The following is a 21,184-nucleotide window of genomic DNA, read 5'->3' as shown; positions in this document are numbered from 1 at the left end:
TTAGGGCTCCTGACTGTTCACCAGCGGCTGTTGCTGTTTTGTTTCATCCTGCTGGCTTACAGGCAGTCCCGGTTTTCTTGTTGCAAGACTGTGATTCAGCTCCGAGGCTCCAGAAATAGGACGTGTCTGGTACTTTCTGTGAGCTTGCAGCACAGTGCAGCATAGCAAGCGGTGAGAAGGTCTGGCTGGCTGCTGTAGAAATAAGTGGTTGTGAACCAGTTTTTGAATCCTCAATAGCTGCTCATTTTGACTGTGTTCACACAGCAGGTTTTTGTTACTACAGTTATCTAGGGTATAGCTGTTCTTTGGGGGAAATGTCTCTTTATTTTCAAGAGAACAAGTGTTGCTGTACGAACAGGCCTAGTTTTTATTCCTCATTCTCTTTTGTTTAAAACGCTCTCACTATCCAAGCAGGGAGCAGGAGGCAGAGACTGCCGTATCACTGATCATTCTTGCCCAGCTAACATAAAATATTAATGCAAACAGCTCATAAGCTCGACAGATACAGATGTGCATTTGAATAATTTTAGTTTATCTTTGCAGGTATTGAATTTACTGTCAGAAATTGAGAGCTATTGGCCAACAGTGTCATAACAGAAGGCTTTGCAGACTACAGACTATGAGCTAGCTGTTCAGGAATAAAGACTCCAATGCTGTTGTATCCAGCTCGCTTGAGTTTTTTCAACATTAAGCTCCGAACAAGTTCTGGAATATCCTTTTGGTAGTGAAAAAGGAAACAAATTTAACTGTAGATACAGTAGTGATTTGAGGTATGGGAGACACAGTAGGATGTTTAAACAACTTATGTCTATTCTAGGTACTGAATAAGTTTTCTACAAAACAGAAAAAAAAACTTGAAGGCTTTTCCACCAAGGCTGATTTTCAGAACTGGGAAAGCTTCCTTTAAACTTGGTAAGTGCCTGCTTATTCTTGGGAAGTCAGCATTTTGGAAATTTCACAAGCATCCTCTCAAGAGTATTACACAGGGGTATAAATGCGCTCCTGTAGTTTCCAAATCAGACAAAGGAGCAGAATTGCATGTTTTATTTACTCTCTGTAGATAGATAGCAATGGTATCTCAAACTAAGGGCATCTGCTTGCTAATACCAAATAGTATTGGTCCCCCGGAGACCCCAGTCACAACTGAATATTATGAACTACCTTCTCAATAAGATTTTCCATACAGTTTTGCATCTATCTTCTAATATTTTTCTGCATATTTTCCTAGCTTGCTTATGAGAATGTCATGGGAGATTGTTTTAAAGCCAAGATTTATGGCATCTGCTGCTTCTTTCTTATCCACAAGATGTTTTTCCTGTCATCTAAAACTCCTGGCACTAAAGAGTTTCATCTCAGAAGGTCAAATTTAAGCCCCTTTGCAAAAAAAGGAAGTCATTGAAACAAATGTCTGAGCTAGTCTGTGGAAATGCCATTTTTTAGAGCTTTATGAAAAAATATGTATTTTATAAATATGAAACAGCTTCCCAAATGGGGTCCTACTTCTCCTTATCAGACCTGAGGTCAAAGCTGGCAGTTCCTGATATTCTGAGAAATGACTCATGGTGTTGGGGCAGGTAGGCTTCATTTCTGAGGCCCACATTTAGTATAAAACCTTCCAATCCATCCTGTAACTCATAAAAGTTTCTGCTCTTGAAATTTGTCAGTCTCAAAGTCTTAATGCTAGTTTCTGATGTGAGAAAATAAAACCCACGGAGCACCAAGCCTATAGAGAAAACAGAGTATTTCAAGTGCAGCTTTGGCAGAGTAATGTACTAGTGATTCCTTCTTCTCTGTCCCCAAAATGCATGCTGTGATAGGTTCATATTAAGAAGTGAACTTTTATTTTACTCAGGTTAGATGTTAGAGCACAGTGGGGAGGGGAGCAAGGTTACATCTATGTTTCTATTAATTGCATGCAGTACGTCAGTAGGCAGAATTTTAATAGAACCAAAAACCTTAGAATGAGTGGGGCAAAAATATCAGTTCACTCTCAAGTGAAAAATAAATCAGAGCAACCTCTGGCTCTGGGCAGTGCCTTGAACTTGCAACTTCTCTTGGTAGAATTCAGAGATTTTCACTATGTTGACCAGACAAAATTGTTCTGTTAATTACTGCATATGTCTGTGGGAGAGAGTCACTGCATGCTGAGGTCTTCTGCTTCTGTGATATACCAAAGCCATGCTATGGCAGGGCAAAAAACCCCATCTCGTAAACATGGCAAATACAGGCTGTTGGCTGAAGAAAAAATGAAAAATGGGTTGAAACACCTTTAAAATCTTTTCTCATAAATTACACAGAAAGGCTTTTAGACCAAACTTGGGCCAGAGAAGAAAGATCTATTGGTCTTTTCTACCTCTTGTTCTTTTGCCTTCCCTTGTCTGGCTCTGCAGTTTTTGGGCATCTCTGCTGATGGTAATTGTTATAAGCCTGTTGTAGCTTCCATTACTCTGAAAGTACCATTTCTTTCTAAAGTCACCCAAAGATAGAGAGTGCAATTGAGAAATGATTTTCAAACTCAAAGGAAGGGGAAAAGTCATGTTAACAAAAATCACTGGAAAAGGAACACTAAGCATTTTTGATTGCCAATGTTGCTTTCCTCTGGCTGGTGCCAAGAGATATCGAAATCAATGTGAACTGCATGCGCTCAGCATTTTTCTCTGGCTGAGTAGCTGCCCCTCTGAAGGAGAATAGTAGATTTGGCTGGAAAATGGTTTTGTGTTCTGTTTGGAGCCCTAAATCCTGTGCAGAAATTCACCATTATAATAATGTCTGTTCCTTTATGCAAACATCTCCCTCCTGACTCTCTTGCTGCTCCCCTTCTTCTCTAAAAAGGGGGGGTGAGGGAGGACAACCCAAGTACAAACCCTAACTTCAAAAATTGCAGGCTTTATGGTGAGATACTTAATTTCATTGAAAACACATTCTTTTTATTGACAAGCAGCTCAGGATGTCTTTATTTTATCCTGCCTTGAATAAATAGCTTACTCTTTTGAGTACTGGCTTATAGATGTCTATGTCCTGTAAAGAAGATTTTGATCTAATTTGTATTTGATGAGCTGAGAAGCTGTAAATGACCATATGCGTCATCTTGGGAACATTGTAGTTTTATGCGCTGTGTTCGACTAGACGAAGGATCCATTAGTGACCCAACGGAGGTGTTTTAGAGCAGGCAAGAAGAACTCTCTAAACACCATCTGCTCATACTGTTGCTTGTAAAACGATGTCACATCTGCTGCTCTAAAAACATTATGCTGATCTCTCCTACAGTACATGTCTGCTGCACTCCTCTTAGCAGTCGAAGAAGGAGTCAATGCCATATTATTGGGACAAGAGGTGTTAACTATAGGTGAAATTGCACATGGCCTTCTTGAATTCCCATATCTTGTGACTGTACCATAAATGTCACAAACAAAATGAAGGAGAGGATTCAGCACTCTCTATTTAACTGATGAAGCTGGGTAAATGTGGACCATTAGTCTCTGCTGAGCCCCTTCTTGCCCCAGCTTGGCTGCTGCTGGTACTATTAATACTACTACATGCTTCAAATGTAACATGGCTAAGTCCTCTCAGAGATTGAGGAGATATTTAAGATAGCTTGATCAGTGGAAAATGAAGTTTGTCTTTGATTTCAGATAGCACTACCATTTCTTTTGGTCATCAGATTTTATAGCTTATAGTATTTGGCTGCCTAACACCAATGAGGTGTTATAAAGCTAATTTACCTACCCTGAAAGCTCCAAGTGTACACATCGGCATACGTTTGCAATACTACTCATTACTACTGCACTCAGAGTGACAATTTCATGCTAGGGGTGTATAGAATTAGGAAAACAGTCAGTGTTGGTATCAGAAGGAGAGAAGTTATAATGATGCAATAGGAATCCTTGGAAGTATGGAGGAACTGCAGCCCCAATTGTCTGAAGAAGTGGTACTTGGCTTTCCACACCCAAATTGAATTGTTTTGACTTGTGATTCTTATACAGTATTACCAGACACAGAGACTGTTTTCAGGGATCTAGAGATGAAGAAAAAATAACAGAGTGAAGTTGTTATGGTTTATATTGCTAACAGCTCAGTGGCTATGCTATGATAATGAGTTTAAAGCTAGTAAGTCTGAAAATTGCTGTATTTGTCTGATGTCTCTGAGCAAAGAAAAGAAGTGACCGGTATCTTCTCTCAGTCAAGCTTTTGGTAAAGGAACTAAGCCATGTATTTTAATGTGTATTTTGACAAAACATCTTTAGACTACCAACAGCCTGATGGTCACCTCCAATTTACAAGGCAGAGGGGAACAAATATCTAAGCAGTGTCATGTGTGATAGCATGCCAAGGCAGAGGACAGGATGCCAGGAAAGGTGTCCATGTGGCACTTTTCATTGCCATGAGACTCATCTGAGGCCTTAATGATATGAACTGTCATGTGCATGTCATGTGCTAAAGAACTGAAGCATCTAATATAGTTCTCTTTCTTACATTCCTCTGGTAACCTTGAGTTACCAGAGCTGTGGATCAGGCCCTGATTGTTTCTGCTATTGTGGGTAGTCCTGCACTGTCCTGCCTGCCTGAAAGAGCAGGAACAGACCATAAAATAGGACACTGGAAGGCTTTTCCGGCCTGTGTTCTGCTGCGGGCTTGATCACTGACTTGAGCAAATCACTTCATCTCTCTGCACTTCTGGTGCCACCTCTTACTCTTTCTCTTTTAATGTATTGCATGCATGAGTCAGTGAAATAATAGATACTTTCCATTATAATGTATTTGAACCCAAATCTTACTTGTAAACATCACTGTACTGTAAATGAAAATGAAAGATTTGGTATTCATCCAAGAACAAAGCAATTGCCTTTTTTTACAGCATGGTAGCAGGCTGGAAGGGCTGAAAGAGGATTGAAAGCCTTCTTATGTAAAAGAGCTTTGGCCTAGAGCAACAAAAATCACCGTCTTGTCTGCTCTTTCAGTGAGATTCTGTTAGAACTCAGGTGCCTAGAAACTCAGTTTCTTTAGAAATGGAAGATTAGTTGCATTTTCTACTGCTATGGCATTCTACCACAGCCTTTGCAGGAAAGTCTTACTCTACCTCAGGTTCCTTCATGCCTGGGAAGTTCAGGTGCGTGAGGCTATAATTTCTAAAGATGCCTCTGCACCTCCAGAGAGCCATCCCTATGCTAAGGCATTCTTTTTGCAAGAGAACCTGTAATGAACAGCAGGAATCCTCATGCATAACAGATAGCAGAAAGAGCAGAAATTAGTATCACTTTGTTTATGTTCATGTCTATGACACTTTAGTAGGCTACCTATAGGGTTCCTTAAGAATTAAACAGCCTACCTGAATTAGATATATACATCATCGGGATTTGTATCTTCTCGATATCATATATAAATGTCTACACTGGTCATATTTCTTCTTTACAGTAATTATTGAAATATTAATTTCTTGTGAGAGGAATGAAAAGCAGCGTTATTCTAGCTTGTGCTTCACTTGTCTGCATTTTATACAGATGTAAGCCTTTGTAACAGGCATTTTCCCACTTCTCCCTCGAGGGCTGTAGGAATTAAATACTTCAGGGCATATGCTGATTGAAATCAGAGTGAGAATGAATACTTTGTTTTCCAAGAGTTTTGCTAAGGCTACAGGAGGGAACTGAATTACTTATATGGAGCCAAAGTTTGGCCCTTTAGACTGAATCACACAGGAGGCAGCATGACTGCATCTGTGACACTCCAGGTGCCTTGTCCTGTCAGGTGGCTGTAGCATCAACCTGAGTTGGGTAATGAGACTAGTGCAATTCATTTGAGAGATGAAGGCCAGATGGAGATGTGAGACAAGCAGGGATGCAGTTAGCTTGGTAGCTGCAGTATATCAAATATAGAATAAACCCTAAAGCTGGTACCAAACCAAGCTGAGAAGCCCACCTAATAAGTTGCCATGCAGGCACATGACTCTGGGTTCAGAAAGAGTCTGTGTTCATGCAATGATGCTGTCTAGGTAATAAGCAATTGTTGTTGGCTCTACTTTCATTGATACAGATTTGCATGGATGCAGCTGAATTATTCTCAGACACGGCTGCATAAGCATGGTTAGTTCCTACAGAGCAAGGCCATGTTTCTGCCCTCACACCACCTGCCCAATTCAGACATAATTTTTAGCATCTGAAGTCTTAGCTTCCAAAACGTTTTGTAGAAGTGGCATTATCCCAACCCAAGCTTGTTTTTCAAGAAATCCTCTGCACCAGGCTGAAACATTGTATTTCTAGCAAGTCAGAGGGGATATTGCAGCTTAATCAGTCATTTGTATTGATCAGGCTTGACCTTGCTCATTTTGTGTGATGAGATAATGTCATGGCCTTAGGTGACAAGTGCACAATTCCTTAGGATATGTATGCATATAGTTGCAATGATGACGTCAATAATTAAGTGCTTCTAAGACCTCTTGCACACAGAATGTGTACTACTGATAGTTTCTCATAAGATGGAAAGAACAGCTCTTCTAAGAAAGAAACAGGACTGCTTTCCTGTGATTGAGAAAAATCAGTGTCTAATTTTGTGTTATATAATCCCTTGTGCAGGCAAAAGTAGGTACGTAAAGATGCGATCTAGTTAGAAAGTTGATCCTCATTCATGTATGTCTAAAGTTACCTGAAATGTAGTCTTCAGGTTGATTGAAATCTCAGGAAGCTGCAGACTTGCTCACGTCTGAAGTCAGTCTCCTATATGATTATTCAAGAACTAAATTATTACCCATAGTTTCCTCCTGGAACAATAGCAGTGGTATCCAAAGCTTTCCTGAAGGCATTAGTGACCTGAAGCAAATGTATTTAAGATAAAATGTGTGTTAAAAGACACAGACCAGTGTCCTCTCATGCCTGGCTTTCTTTGAAGCATACCCTGAATCTGAGGAAAATACATGTTGTTTGAACCCATCCACATTTCTCTCTGTGTTGTTCTGTCCTTTAACAGACTCTGACAAGCATGTCTTCCCAGTTCTGAGAAACCTTCCATTGTGTACAACCCTTTTCAGACATTTCCTGCATTTTTCAGCCTACTGAACTGGTCATTTCATTTCAGCCTGGAAGTGTGACATAGTCTTAAGTTGTGCACCCTCCTCTACATTGGTGTGTATTCAGAGGCTTGCTTTTGTCTAGTTAAATCATTTTGCTTTCCTGATTATTTATCCAGTGACTCCAAATTTAGATCAATACATGGAAATGAGAAATAATTTCATCCTGCTGGCCAGGTTACTAAAATATTTAGACCATAGCAAAATCATATCCATCGTATTTTGTAATTGCATTCTACCTATCAGAATTACCTTTAACTTCAGTCACTAAGTGGAGCATCCTTTTTGATCCTGCTAGCTGTCTGGAAATTCCTCTCCATAGATCTACAGTGAAGGTGGTTTACTTGTGAGATTTCATTTCAATGGTAGCTGTTTGCAAACTGATAAATACTTGCTGCAGAAATGTCCCTGAACATTTTGACCAGTTCTCAAAAGTCTGAAAGTTGAAAATCACTTTAGTGGGTCTGGATCCAATATAGAAACATCAAATGCAGTGCAGACACAGTTGTGGACACCTCAAGGCTCTTCAGAAAGCATAACAGACAGGAGGCAATGTCACAGCATTCCTCTTCTAAGTCACAGTTCTTTTATTAGGTGCAGCTTTCTTAACCTCAAACTTTCAAGCATGTTCTTTCATGCTCTTCGGGATGTGTGTTGTTATATCTCTGCTATCCTGGTTTTATATTTAAGTCAATGTAACTGGATCCATTTCTTTCTCTCCAAGATTATCTTCTGCATATGAATAACAGCTTGGCAACTAAAACATGAAACAGTTTTAGGCAATGTTCTATATGCGTATTCAAATGAACATTACATAACCAAGTACTTTTAAAATATCTTTAAAATAATGGCACCCAAGACTGTCTGTACAGTTATCCTTTTGCTTCTTACTGGGAATGCTTAGAGTGAGGACTTGCACTAAATAAATTGCATTGAAGTCAAAGTTTTTGCATGTAGGAGACATTAATCTGTAGATGTGGCTGAACATGTTTTGCTTTTGTTTCTTGCCCTTCCACTCCTTTCTTTTCTCATGTTGAGTTCTGCAGTCTGAGGCATTGTTTGTTGAGGTAAAATGCTTGGTAACTACTGTGTCTAATTTAAATGACTAAATTTAGAGCAGGCTGATGCTTAAATTGGAGTAGACTGATGCCTACATTAACTGAGTGGAATTACAGAACACTCAGGAGTGGTTAGTCAGTTAGTAGTTGATCAGTTGGACATTCCAATCTGTACAGTATGAGCAAGCCCACTGGAAAAGATGCTCTGACAGATGGCTAACTGAAAGGTAAAAAAAGAGTATCCTGCCATGGGCTCAGGCTGGAGCCTCCTGACCCGTTTGCAGGCCAGCTCCCATTGTGGACAGCAAATTCTCTCTGTGTTTCATTATCTTTCACCTCTTCTCTTCTCCCTCTGGCCATCTTTCATAGGTGATAATTAAAACATCCAAGGACATCCTATAAAATCCTAAGCTTGGGTTGCTGAAGATTGCATGAAATTCTTAAGACTGGGATGTTCTCCCACTTGCTACAGTCCTCTGTGAGAACAGACAACCATTTGTTTCTTTGTTTTTAAATTTAAATAGACTTTTTAAAGAATAATGCAGCTGTAGCAGCTCCCATTTTACAAACATCTGTGTACATGTGTATAGTCTTAAGCAACAGTTCCTGGACCTTTGTTTTAGCAGAATTACAACTACTGCTCTGGAGACATAATAGCATAATATATCAGTTCAAAGTTTGGCAGCTCAGGATTTCTCACAATGCCATGCAAGCAGAGAACAACAATTTCCCTTTGCCCTCCTCCATAGGTGTAAATACCTCTTCCCCAACCAAAGAAAGAATCTCATAAGAAAAAATTAAAAACATAAATATTTTTGACCAGACCATAGAAGAAAGCTTCAGCCTTTTTTTCTTTCTCTTTCTATTCTTAAGGTTTTTTTCAGAAAAATCAGGAAAAAATTATCTGTCTAGGTGTATTGACTCCAGACACACAAACCTTAGCAATGTTTAGAGGATGTCAGAGCTCTCGCTAGTACTTAAATACACTAACTGAGCATGCCTGTTTAGTGTAGAGATACCTGAGCAAGTTCTAAGCTAGTGAGCTTGACTACCTGAGTCTGTCACAGTACTCTCTTCACCCTTTTCTGAGGGTGCTTTGCCTACTCATATTGAGCTGGCCTGATTATATATGTGCTTCACTGCAGTGCAGGAATACCTTTCTTCTTTGATCTCATAAAGTCTTCATTTAAGACACCAAAGTAAAAGGGCTAGGGAGTTGTATCCTGTCTTTCCTTCCTCCTATACATCCTAGAGCTGGTTTCTGCAGCTACTAAAAATAAACCCTCCATGTTTGTTCCACCCTGCAGAATAGTTTGTACACAGCAAGAGCCCACCCAGGAAGACAAAAACACTTCTCAAATAGTCACATTAATGCACAAGTACTTGTCACATACCACCCAAAGAAGTGATTTGAGAGAGAGCTCACCATGCTTGTGCTTCTAGGCAGAGATGCAGATTTTGTGGCTGGCATTTCTTTGCTTTGAGAAATCATAATTTCTACAGGCAAGCCAGATCTTGTTCTGCATGAGGCACCATTATCAAGTGACCTGAGAGAGGGACTTGTATCCAGGGACAAGGATTTCTCTAATTTGCGTGTTCGTGCTCCAGCCACAATGTCGTCACTTCTCAGACTGTCTAAGTCTACTTCTTCATGGGTTTTCCCATCTAGAATGTTCTCTTTCCAGCTTTCAGGAGACTTTCTTTTAATATGCAAATCATCTAGGCTTCTTACACTGGATGGAAAGGTATTCTTCAGTTTAGCAGCTCGGTATGCCCTCAGGCTCATGGGATCAAGCACTCTGAAAGTAACTTCATTAATAAATTGAGAGAATTTGAGTTTAGCTTCTATTTTTTCTTCCACAACAGACAATGAACTCGATGATCCTTGACTCACCAAGCTCAAATCAGATGCAGAAGAACTGCTTTTCTTGTGAGTCTTCTTCTGCTTCTGGAGCTTTTGGCTTGCATTTCCCACTTCTGCTGGATATAGAGAAGAGTGTTCCAGTCCGTGGGTTTTTTCACCCCCTTTCTGACAGTGCTTTGATCGATGGGGTCGATAGCCTTCATCCTTATTTTTGCTTTTAACAAAGCTTTTAGCTTCTGACCTTGCACTACCCTGTAACTCAAAGCTGTCCTCACTGGAGCTGCAGCGTTTTGAGTAACTGTTCATTATCAAATCTCCAGAGAGTTTCCTCTCCACATCAGTTCCTACTTCTGGTACACATGCAGCAGTGGATGCACTGCATGCTCGCTCTTCAGTCACCCTGCCAACCCCCTCTTGCTTGGCTGGTCTTCCAGGCACAGCACCCTCTGGCTTAGCAGGGGAAATGGAGCCCTTTGACAGTGACTCCATTTATTTTTGTGTCTGTATGTCAGCTGGCATCAGTGAAAGTGGCATTCCCATAAATCCTTCTCTATCTTGTAAGACAACAGGCATGACTTTGAAAGGCATAACAGTGCAGTCACCACATTTTATCCCATATGCATCCCAAATTATGTGTATGTTTCATAATTAGATCAATAGCACATTCTCATCATTTTAATTAGCCATACTAATGAACAGAATCTATAGGACATGCAAATTTTCCAGGGTATTGAGTGCTTAGTGGATGAGCATGGGCTTTCATTGATCCAAAGCAGCATATGATATATTCCTGTCTGTTGAACTGGAAACCAAACTACCATGATGTAGATCAATTCTCACTAAGTAAAGTCTGGGGTGGTTCTGTTTCAGGGCTTTTTAAAATCCGATAGTAGAGAAGGTCATGCTATATTGTCCTAATGCTACTAGTGTTTGCTATTCTGTTAGAAAGCTTAGTGACAGATCTGCTAGATCCAGAAAGGCAAAAAGAAAATGTGATTCTCACTTTCTATCTGCTTATTCCTGCCATAATTTTCATGCTAAAATAATTTTTAAAGGTTTGAATCCAAAGGGAGGTACAATATTTCAGCATTGTAAATTAGTCTGGAGTAGTAATGATGGGTTCTTCCAGTACCTTGCATGTGAAACTCTTCTCATTCTTTAGTGTCTTTATAGACAGGCAAGTCTGAACTGTGAAGTGCAGAATTTCTATTTTTGCTTTGTATATACAGGAACCTAAAGGCTAGTTTAAGTGAGGTTAAGGGCTATGCTCTGACTTTATAATCAGCGTGAAGTTTTGGAGTGTCCTGATGATGTGCTGCCACAGGAACTGACCAGAGAATGAACTGTCTGATAAACTCAAAAGGGTTTTTTTGCATCCCCTTACTTTAGCATAAGGGTGAAAGCAAGTCATTTAACCCTTTTTGTCTGGTGGGAGTCAGACTCTGTTTACATCACTGTCATTGCCACCACCATGGCTTTCTGACTGATGAAATGCAACAGGTGGAGAAAGAAAAGAGAAGCAAATAACAAGCAGAAACCCTAGTGACCTCCCTTAAACACTGGGCAGGGTGACATGAGGAGGATCCCTGGAAGGGATTGAGGAGTAGGAGAAGGTGGCAAGAAAGGGGAAAAAAGTCAGCAAAGAGCACATTTGAACGTATCATACGTAGCTGACAGGTCAGTGGCAGGTTGGGTTCAAATGTAGTTCCATGAGCTTTTGAAGAGCACATTGTATTTAGGTCCCTCATTACAAGTCACTTTGTCCACCTCACAGAATTTATTGTCTCCACGTTGGTAATTCCAGGACTCATTTAAACCATAGTTCATAAAAGCTGCTGAAGTGTTGCAAATCTCTCAAATTAACATAGTAAGTGCATTAATTTTGCAAATAACAGGAGGACAAGGAGATCCTTTTAATACATCAGAAATCAATTGCTTTTACTGGAATTACTTTCTGAAATGCTTCCATATTTTCTATGGGACTGTGCCATTCCATTGCATGTTGTAAACATTATCCTGATCACAGAGACAATGTGGCTTAAAATGCATAAATCCTGTTCACACTGTCTTATTTTACATGAATTTATTCCTCTCTCACTTGAATGTGAATGGTGACGGTTTAAAGGGCTGGTGAATGCTTTCTGTTGCCAACACAAAGATTTTCCTGACCTTTTTAATGCAGTCAGGGAACAATACAGCACTGCTCTCTTCTTGTAAAGCCAGAATTTAGGGCTTTTTCAGTATGTCTTAATATGGACTTCTGCAAATTTATGGTTACTCATTGAAGCAAACAGAATTTGCCAAATAGGTAGGGTCTATGCTAATGCATGTCAGATCTTTTGCCTTCCAGGATCCATTAGAACTTGGCAAAGTGTGAGTTCTGCAGTTTTAATGGACTTTATTAATACGTCTGTTTCAGAAACAGAGCAAGCCACATTGTTGAGCCAGAATCTGTAATGGCTTGTACATATTTGGAGAAGAGCTTTTTTATGCACGAGGGATTGGGCTCATTTGTGCATCAACAAAGCTATGTTAACTATAAGCACAAATTCAGCCATCCATTGCATATGTGCAAATGTTAAGGTGTGAATCTGACAGAAGTCTGTGGTACATTCAATAAAAATGGCTCATATAATTCTCTTCTATTGTCAGGAATGAGCCCATTTGTTCTGAAATATGTCATCTGTATAGCAGTCAAATATAATTAAAAAAAAAAAAGGAAAAATATCAGGTTGTAGGGTATAGGTAACCTAGGTAATGTATATAACACTTGTGGGTTTTGTATACTGCTTATACTGCTACTTCTCTTTCTTCAGATGATTTCTGCCTAATGACTTTAGACATATTCTGCCTAATGACTTTAGACATATGACATAGACATATCAAAATATTAAGACAGAAAAATTAAGCCACAGCTGCAAAATGTCAAATAAGTCTTCTAACCTGAATGATATAGATCTTTCCCCATTAATATCTCTAGATCTTGACTGGAATAGATGTTATCAAAGTTTAGAGTAACAATAACTATTGAGTGGTCTGTCTGAAATAAATTCACCAAAATATTCTCTAGAGATTGCCTGAATCACAGAAATTATTTCCACTAGTCACATGTACAAATAGAGAAGCTGAATATTAAACTAAAATATGCTTAAGAATCTGGACGTTTGAGAATTTTAACTCTTTTATAATGATTAGATGTTCATGATTTATTTTCCATATGTTAAGTGACTTTTAAAAGTGTTAAAATTATTTTGCTTTATATATCTAAATCTCTTTGAAGACATTGCTGACAAAGAGAATTTCTCGTTCTAGTGCAAACAGGTATGTCTGTGAATAGCAATGCATTGCTGCAGTAGTCTGGGCTGTACTCTTGGAACAAATAACTTCAGAGAGCTCAAATTATTCTGTTATTTCTTGCCTGTGCTAGGTGGATGTATGCCTGATTTCTAAGTTCTTCTAAAACTGTAATATTAACATTAAAATAATCTGAAGAGGAAAATCTGATGCATTAATTTTGCCCTACTTTAGAAATGGTGGGCACAATTCTTGGAATAATACAGTATCCCTGTGCAAATCAATTGAAAACTGTGTGACCTAAGTGACAGACTTCACTGTTGCTAACATGTCCTTTGTTAGCAGCTCTGACATTACCTTGTTAGTTGGCCTTTGGTGAACACTTGCACTTTCTTCTGTAGTCACCATTAACTGTCCTTAAAAATTAGGAAAGGACTGAAAGGACTGTCTTTTTCTATGCATTGGTACACAATCTTGCATAATGAGACCGTGATCAAGGTGATATCTCTAGGTACTATCAAGACCCGCATAGTGATAATTCATAAGAGGACCATTTCTAGGGACTCATGTGGATCAGGTTTGTAACTTTGTGTAGTGCAATGGCTAAGATGTTCTATTCTATTTTAGTATTAACATAAGAATATAAACAGAGCAATACTGATCCTTTCCTGCTAAACTGACTGCTGAATCTGAAACATTTATAACAGAATGATAGCTAAGATCACAGCTTAAATTGGACTTTCATAATGATTCAGTATTTCGTTTGACAAGACTGAAGCATTCAGGGACTTGTCTAGTAAACTAGTTACTTAGGAAAACACGTGAAGATTTTTCTAAAGGTTAATTTAGGCTTATTTATATTCTGAGTGTCATTTTACACAGACATTATTAGAAACCTGCATATTTTGTATAAAAATGGAGCATAACAGAGTTACCTGCAAACATGACTTGATGAAATGAAATGACTACAGACCACTGTTTAAAGATTTAACATTAAAAACTTAGTTCTGTGGAAATAAAAAAAAAATTATATTAATTCCCCCATCCTTTTAAATAATATCCCTGTTTTTTTAACTTCAGGAGATTTTAATTTTTGCTAATAGTATCAAAAGCAAATACAAGCTATCTTATATTTGCTGCAATAGGTTGTTATGACAACCGGAAGTTTCTTGGTGTAGAACTCTGGACTCATTTTTGGGTCAAAGCAGACAACATTCAACAGTTTTAGAACTAAAGAAGTGTGCAAAGTTTTTGTATATCTAAAATTATGCATTTTGATACATTAACAATAATACATTCAGCAGATTACCTACATATTAAAAAATAAGTCTAAAGGTTTTCCATGTTTTGAAATTCATAAGAAAATTTTAGGTTATTAGTGAAAAAGAGTGTAAATCTGATTTTAAACAATATTGGAGTTTATTTTAATTCCAGTTAAGGTTGGTTCCAGAACCTTTTGTAGTCAGTGAGTAGACTCCAAGATTTTGGATCAATAATTACACTGTTCTCTGTGCTGTTCTTGTTGCAGCAAAGGGTCAGTTTTTCCATTATAATGGAGTTTAATTCCTATAAGTAATTTTGTTTCTAGTTCTCAGTCAGCCTTTCAGAAATACTGCCTGAGCACCAGAGCCAAACCCACCACAGCTGGTAGGAATTGCAATTCATTTCAAAGTTCTCAGTTTGCCCTACAGATGTGCAAGTCTTTCAGCACATAGTCCACTCACAAAATAGCTATATCCCAACTCTTCCAGTACCCATTCTTGTTCAGATATACTTTTCCCTCCTGCCTTTAACGAAAATATTATCGCATCTTATCCACTTCTCTTTGCACTTAATGCAGTTCATTTTGGAGTGTTTTATGGGACCTCTCTGTTTTACAATTAAGTTTATTGCTTTAAATAATACAGATGTTCCTCTCTGGGTTTCTTTTAGCAGGTAGTTACTTTTTTTTTTTTTTTTCCCTGTAATGGTTGCTGAATGTTAATTTGCTTTTAATACAAGGTTGTCTCGCCCAGTTTCTTCAGCAAGACAGTGTTGGCTTAAAGTCTTCTCAGCATTCTTTTATTAAGTTATTCTCCAGAAAGTGTGTCACATTTCCAAATTAATGGGAATAATGTCTATTTCTAGGATGCTAGGTGTCACACAGCAAAAATTCCATTTCACTAAATATTACCTTCCCCATCTTTTTTTTTTCTTTTTAGAACAAATTATTTCTAATGGACAATAGACGCAGCCAGCATTGCCTGTAGTCATTTTGCCTCACTAGGTTCTGACTGAAAGTCTTGCAGTTCTAAGGAAAATTCCAGCAGATATTTACTTTAACTCTGTAAGATCCAGCTGTGTTCAGGACCAGTAGAATGAAGGTTCAGTTCTGTTATTTAATGAGTGACTGATAATGGGAACGAGTTAAAAATATTAAAATGAGTTTTTCCTTTCTCTATCAATTGTTGGTAGCTTTGTGTCATGTAATGACAAACAGAAAATTGGACCTGTGATGCCACCATTAAATCAGTCTGGGTTCTTAACAAATGATAGATTTTATGGCATGACAGGGATATGAAAAGGTACTGTGGTGTCTTACAGACTAGAGACATTTAAGAAACTCATGCTTCTGTGCAGGAATCTGTATGGTGGACAGTACGTGCATCCAACCTTGAATCTAAACCTGAAGATCTAAAGGATCTAAATGATCTAAATTCCTCTTAATTCTCATTAGTCTACCTCTCCATCATGATGAGGAGAACATTTATCTGTCTTACAACTACAGAGTGACCAAGCACAATGCAAAAAATTGCAGTGCCATCTTTCTTGCCAACAGTCACAAGTCAGATTCATTTAATTTATAGCTGTGTACTAGACAGAGCTGTGGTAAGCCTGTAAGAAGTGTTGAACATTGGAGGAGAGATGTTTTTTAGCATAAATCCTGCACCACCCTGAAAACAGAGTCACTATTATCTGACAAATGATGCAGCTGCAGTAAAACTAGAGCCAGCCACCCATTTAACATGCAAGCTATATTTATAGCTTTAAAAAATGAATTAAAAATTAAGGAAGAGAAGAATGTAAGAACAAAATGTTTTAATATACCAATTTAAAAATTATTTTTATCACAGTACAACAAAAGAAAAGAGTCCTTCCATTTGACACAGGTCCTTACTGCATTTGGTATCATACTGTCAGAGCACCTTCCATTACTGTGCAAGCAGCCAAATTAGTTATTGGTTTTGAGCCGTTGTCTGTTGTGTCATCTGCTCCCTAGCAATAGAAAATTGCATAGTGGACACGTTGCTGTGTATATTTTTAAAGCTGCTCAGAGAAATGTACCAGGCACTTGTGGCATTAGACAATTATATTTGGTTACCCTTAATTCCCAAAGGAATTTTTCCCTTTCATTGTCTCATGAAGAGAAATTTTATTCTTGCTGAGAAAAGCCAGAGAAATGAAGCTGCAGACTGTGATCTTTTTTCAAGGGTTTTAAGTGATCTTTTTTTTAATCCACAGTTCAGACAATGGACTGCTTTGAAGAGAGGAATACAAAATGATATGGAGGCTGATCTACAACATAGGGAACAGATTTGAGGTCTAGTTAGGCCGAGCTTCAGAGCATATACACTATAGCATTTTCTCCATGTTGGAACTTCTTTAGCACTAAAAGCTTGTGATATCACCTGCCTGAGAGATTGTTGCCCTCATCCAAGAGAGATTGAGTTTCCTAGCTAATGGAAGATAATAGCATCTGTGAATAACAGTTACTTTATCAGATTAGTGTTTAGTTACCAACTGCAGCTGCGTACCTTGACTGTGAATGAGTCCTCAAAATGCTTTCCGTCCTCTGCCAACCTCATCTTTTTCTTGCTCAGCTTCTGCTTTAGCCAGCTGCTCCATGAGCTCTTTTTCACACGTTGTACCTTCTTTGTAGCCGTGCTGTAGGATGGGTAGAGTTGTAGGTCATCTGCATTACACTAGCATTTGATTCTGTGTCTCCAGTTCACTTTGTAGTCGCTTGGTGAAAAGAGAGCAAAATAATTGATCCTTCTGAGAATACACAGGTAATGAGTCTTAGTTTCTTCCACTGCTCCTTGAACATGTGTGTTTTTAGGAAAGTGTCAAATCCTTTGAGCCTATTCTTAAATGTGTCCTTCGTTAAGGTAGGATGGCAGTGTCATGTGGCTTTCCAAATTAGGTATACCATTTCCCTCATTTTACTCTCCCTTTTTTCTCTTCCTATTTCCCAGTCCCTACATCCTATTATTATTATTGTTGTTGTTGTTATTGTTATCATTATTGTTATTATTGTTATTTGGCAAAAGAGAAGGAAAAGGTGTAAGAAAATTTAAGACAGTAGAGAGGAAAAGTGAGTGGAAGAATGGAACTAATTTCTCATGCAAAATCAGACATGGAATAAAAATACACTTCCTTTTTCTTCAGGTGGAATGAAAATATTTCCCACCCACTGAATTCTGCTTTATTTTAAAATTCATTTTATTTTCTATACCAATTTAATTTCTTTTACTTAAATCCATTCCTAGTTTGATGCTGAGTGCCACAGTCTGCAAGGCTTTGCTGTCTCTGAAGCCATATAATGTCCCTTTTTGATGTGATACCACCTTACTGGTGAATTAAAGCTACCCAAAGTCCATCCCAGTGATCCTTCCAGGAGTATTGAAGAGATCTTTCAGTACAGCAGCATTTTTCTTGTCATCTTTTTTACATTTGCAGGAATATGTAATTCTACTAACTAAACGTTAAACAGGAAATTGTAAGACTGGGAGGAAAGTCTCTGTCAAATCTATAAACCACAAAGGAGTAAGATGTTGCTATGATATTCTCTTCTTTCCCCCCCCCGTCCAGTGAGCTTATTCAAATCAGTAAATTCTGTGCTAGACAGAGTTGTTCAAGAGCATATTACAAAAATTCACAGTCCTTTGTAGTGGGTCAAATCCCTGGAGGCTTTGACTTTGATAAAAACAATTGACCTATACTAGGTTTGCAGTATTTCATTAGGATCATTCTTTTGGAGGATTAGGAAATCACAACAGATAAGGAAGGGATGAGCCTTTTCATCTAGGCAATGCCGCCTCCTTGATCATGAAGTCACCATTTCCCTTGGAGGCCTCACAAATGCAGCCCTCTTCCTCCTCCTCACCCTCCTAATCTGTCTCAGAAATAGTTACCAACAATTGCTTCGTCTTGTTGCTGAATAGTAGTAATAACTGTGGAAATTATCAAACCTTGTTAGTGGTGTTACTAGTCACTGATCTTCTTTGTGGGGATGGTACCATAAGTTTTACTACTTACTGGTCTTGTTATAACTATCCTGTGTTTTCCTGAGATTTTGGGAAGGGCTGTGGGATGTCAGGCTAAACCTCTCCTTTACTGGCTTCTAATTTCTCAGGCTGTTCAGAGCTGGCCCTAGGAAGCTTAGTGTTGCTTGCAAAAGGAAGTATATATTATTGTTCCCTATAACTGCAGTACAATAATTCTGTTATCTCTGCTTTCATTCTTTATGTCTCCATATCCATAATCTGTCAAGGACTTTCTATTCCTATTACAGAGTAAATAAGGAAATGGTTGTTCTAGTTCCATGCTTCAATATATCCTGGAAAAGTTTGCTTAAAAAAGGTTGCCTGCATATAAATGAGTTGGCTTGGCAGTATGCCTTTAAATTTGTTGTTATGAATACTTTGAAAATAACTGGGAGAAATAAGTGGTAATTTCTTGACTTCTGTTGTCATGGGGTGTTGGGGGATGGGTAACTTGAGAAGGAGGAAAGTATTTATGTAGTTTTCTGTGAAAGTTAACTGAACAGTTTGATTTTTTGCAGCACATTTTTCCCTACATAAAAAATTATGATAAATAATATTATTTGGAGGTATAAGACATGTCTGTGTTAAAAGCTTCCAGGTTATTAGTACCAGAGCTGTAATGTCTCAGATGCAGCCACAATTTAGTTTTGCTGAGTGCTGTAAACCTGCATGTTTGCAATCAGAGTTGCATGTCATGCGAATTGGTGCTAAGCAGCTAGGACTAAATGAGAAAAACAATGTTTGTTTGGATGTGGATATGTGTGTGTTTGACACCAAATGTAAAGGTAGCCCTGTGGGTTGCCTGTTCCTAACTCCTTTCTGCTACAACAGTTGCAATTTAAACATGAAGCAAAATATTGCTATTTTTTTTCCTTCAACTCCCATAGTCCCACCCCATTTCATTATATTAAAGAGACATGTTCATCAGAGATGTTTAAATACTCTTGCAGAAAGCATGCTACAGTATGTGCTGTTTGTTTTGGCAAATGGCAAGTATTTATGTTGTTTCTCATACAAACAGTAATTTCATCTATACTCTGTTGGGTTTAACGATGAATGACTAATGCTTTGTATAATTATACAAAGTCATCCATTACAAATATTTTCCTTCAGCATTTAATACAAACCTGTAGTAGGTTTAATGTGTACATATTAGCTTTATTAATAATATTAATGCCACTATCTGACTTTTTCCTTTCCTGAAGATAGAAATGATTTTGTTAATTTCATACTTAATGGCCAGTAGCATATTCAGAATACATATTCCATCTCTGATGAGATCAAATAGACATGTTCCATGATGTGTATTATGCAAATAAAAGATACGTAAATAATTTTAAAAAACACTATCATGACAGTCAATTATAAGTCATTCCATTAGCTTTCTAGCACTGTAGCTTTGGGAAGCTTCATCCATATAATTTGCTCTCTTGTACCTTAATGTATTAAATATTTCCTTTTTAAGACAGTAATGTCTGCCAAAAGAAACAACAGAGCATGTTAATTCATGTTTAAAGCAGGCATTCAGTTGTCATATTGCAGCACCACTAAGTCAATGCTGAAGACTTCTTTACTACCTGTTATACATTTTAAATGAAAAAAACCAACATGCTGTTAAGAGAAAGCAATACTTACTTAAGAAAGATTCTGCAAGCTCTGTTCTGCTACTCCACAGACTGAAATGATGGAGCCAGATTTAGAAGTAGCTTATTAGGTGCATACTGCTTCAACAGTTACAGCTTTTCTTTTTTTTTAACTGAAAGACAGGATCGTTTTCTTTTAATGAAGCCAGCATAGAATGATATGCTGTCCATGTTGCTATGAGAGCATAAACTTGCAGAGCAAAGTCAAGCAATTGCAGACCAACTTACCAAGGTTCATTCACTATCAACTTCCCAGTGCCTTTCTGTGTAGTCACAAACTTTAACAGCATCAGGGAGGGTTATGGTATGTCACAGATGCAAGAAATTACTAGTTAGTCATGTATATTTGAGATTGAAAGGGACTGAGTCAGTATTGTTTGTGAATATAAGTAGAAAACTGGGTAGAGCCAAATCTTTCAATTGAAACACCCACTGAATTCCCTTAAGAGGGGACAAGGCTCTGATTACAATCAAAGTGCAGTGCCTGTTACTCTCCTTCACTCTGGTGGCTGTATGCTACTTCTAGAGCTCCAGCCCTGAGAAAGGAATGTAGGAACTGCCCCAGAGGGATCACACAAATGTGAAAAACTAAGTATTTTGTTTTGCCTTTGATATTTTGGGAGAAAAATTTTTAAGCATTACATTTTTGAGTGTACACAAACCATTGCAATTATAAAGACACGTAACTATGGTTATAAAATCATCCACATGTATCTATATATTTAATATATAAAACCATACACACTTTTGAAGTTTTAGTGATGTCACCATTTAAAGTATTTAAATGTTTTTGTTAGAATTCTGCCTGTGTAAAGCCCAACACAAATATGTACATCATGGTCTAGTAGTCAATCATGTCTGCAGAGAAGAAACGATTCTTTAAATTTAGCCCTGCATTTTGAAACATTCTACTTTAAATTGTCTTTTGCCCAAGGATGCTTTTGGATAGGGAGAGATCTCTA

General features: G+C 38.0%; 1 protein-coding gene across 9 annotated transcripts in view; it reads right to left on the bottom strand.

The window, feature by feature from the left end:
• Positions 1-20,444, bottom strand: part of BEGAIN (brain enriched guanylate kinase associated) — a 162,514-nt gene extending 142,070 nt beyond the window's left edge. For 6 of the 9 annotated variants that reach the window (XM_069783456.1, XM_069783458.1, XM_069783457.1 and 3 more), the window contains exon 1: positions 9,542-10,545. In XM_069783456.1, the coding sequence (XP_069639557.1) occupies positions 9,542-10,468 (927 nt within the window). In that variant the 5' untranslated portion in view covers positions 10,469-10,545. Of the gene's footprint in view, positions 1-9,541; positions 10,546-17,067; positions 17,276-20,214 lie in introns of those variants that run through there. The other 3 variants (XM_069783462.1, XM_069783464.1, XM_069783463.1) reach the window with 2 other exon arrangements.
• Positions 20,445-21,184: the final 740 nt, after the last annotated feature.

Source organism: Haliaeetus albicilla, chromosome 5 (assembly GCF_947461875.1).
Source record: "Haliaeetus albicilla chromosome 5, bHalAlb1.1, whole genome shotgun sequence".
NCBI lineage: Eukaryota > Metazoa > Chordata > Aves > Accipitriformes > Accipitridae > Haliaeetus > Haliaeetus albicilla.
Note: the sequence above shows the minus strand (reverse complement) of the source record. Positions and strands in the feature narration are given on the sequence as shown.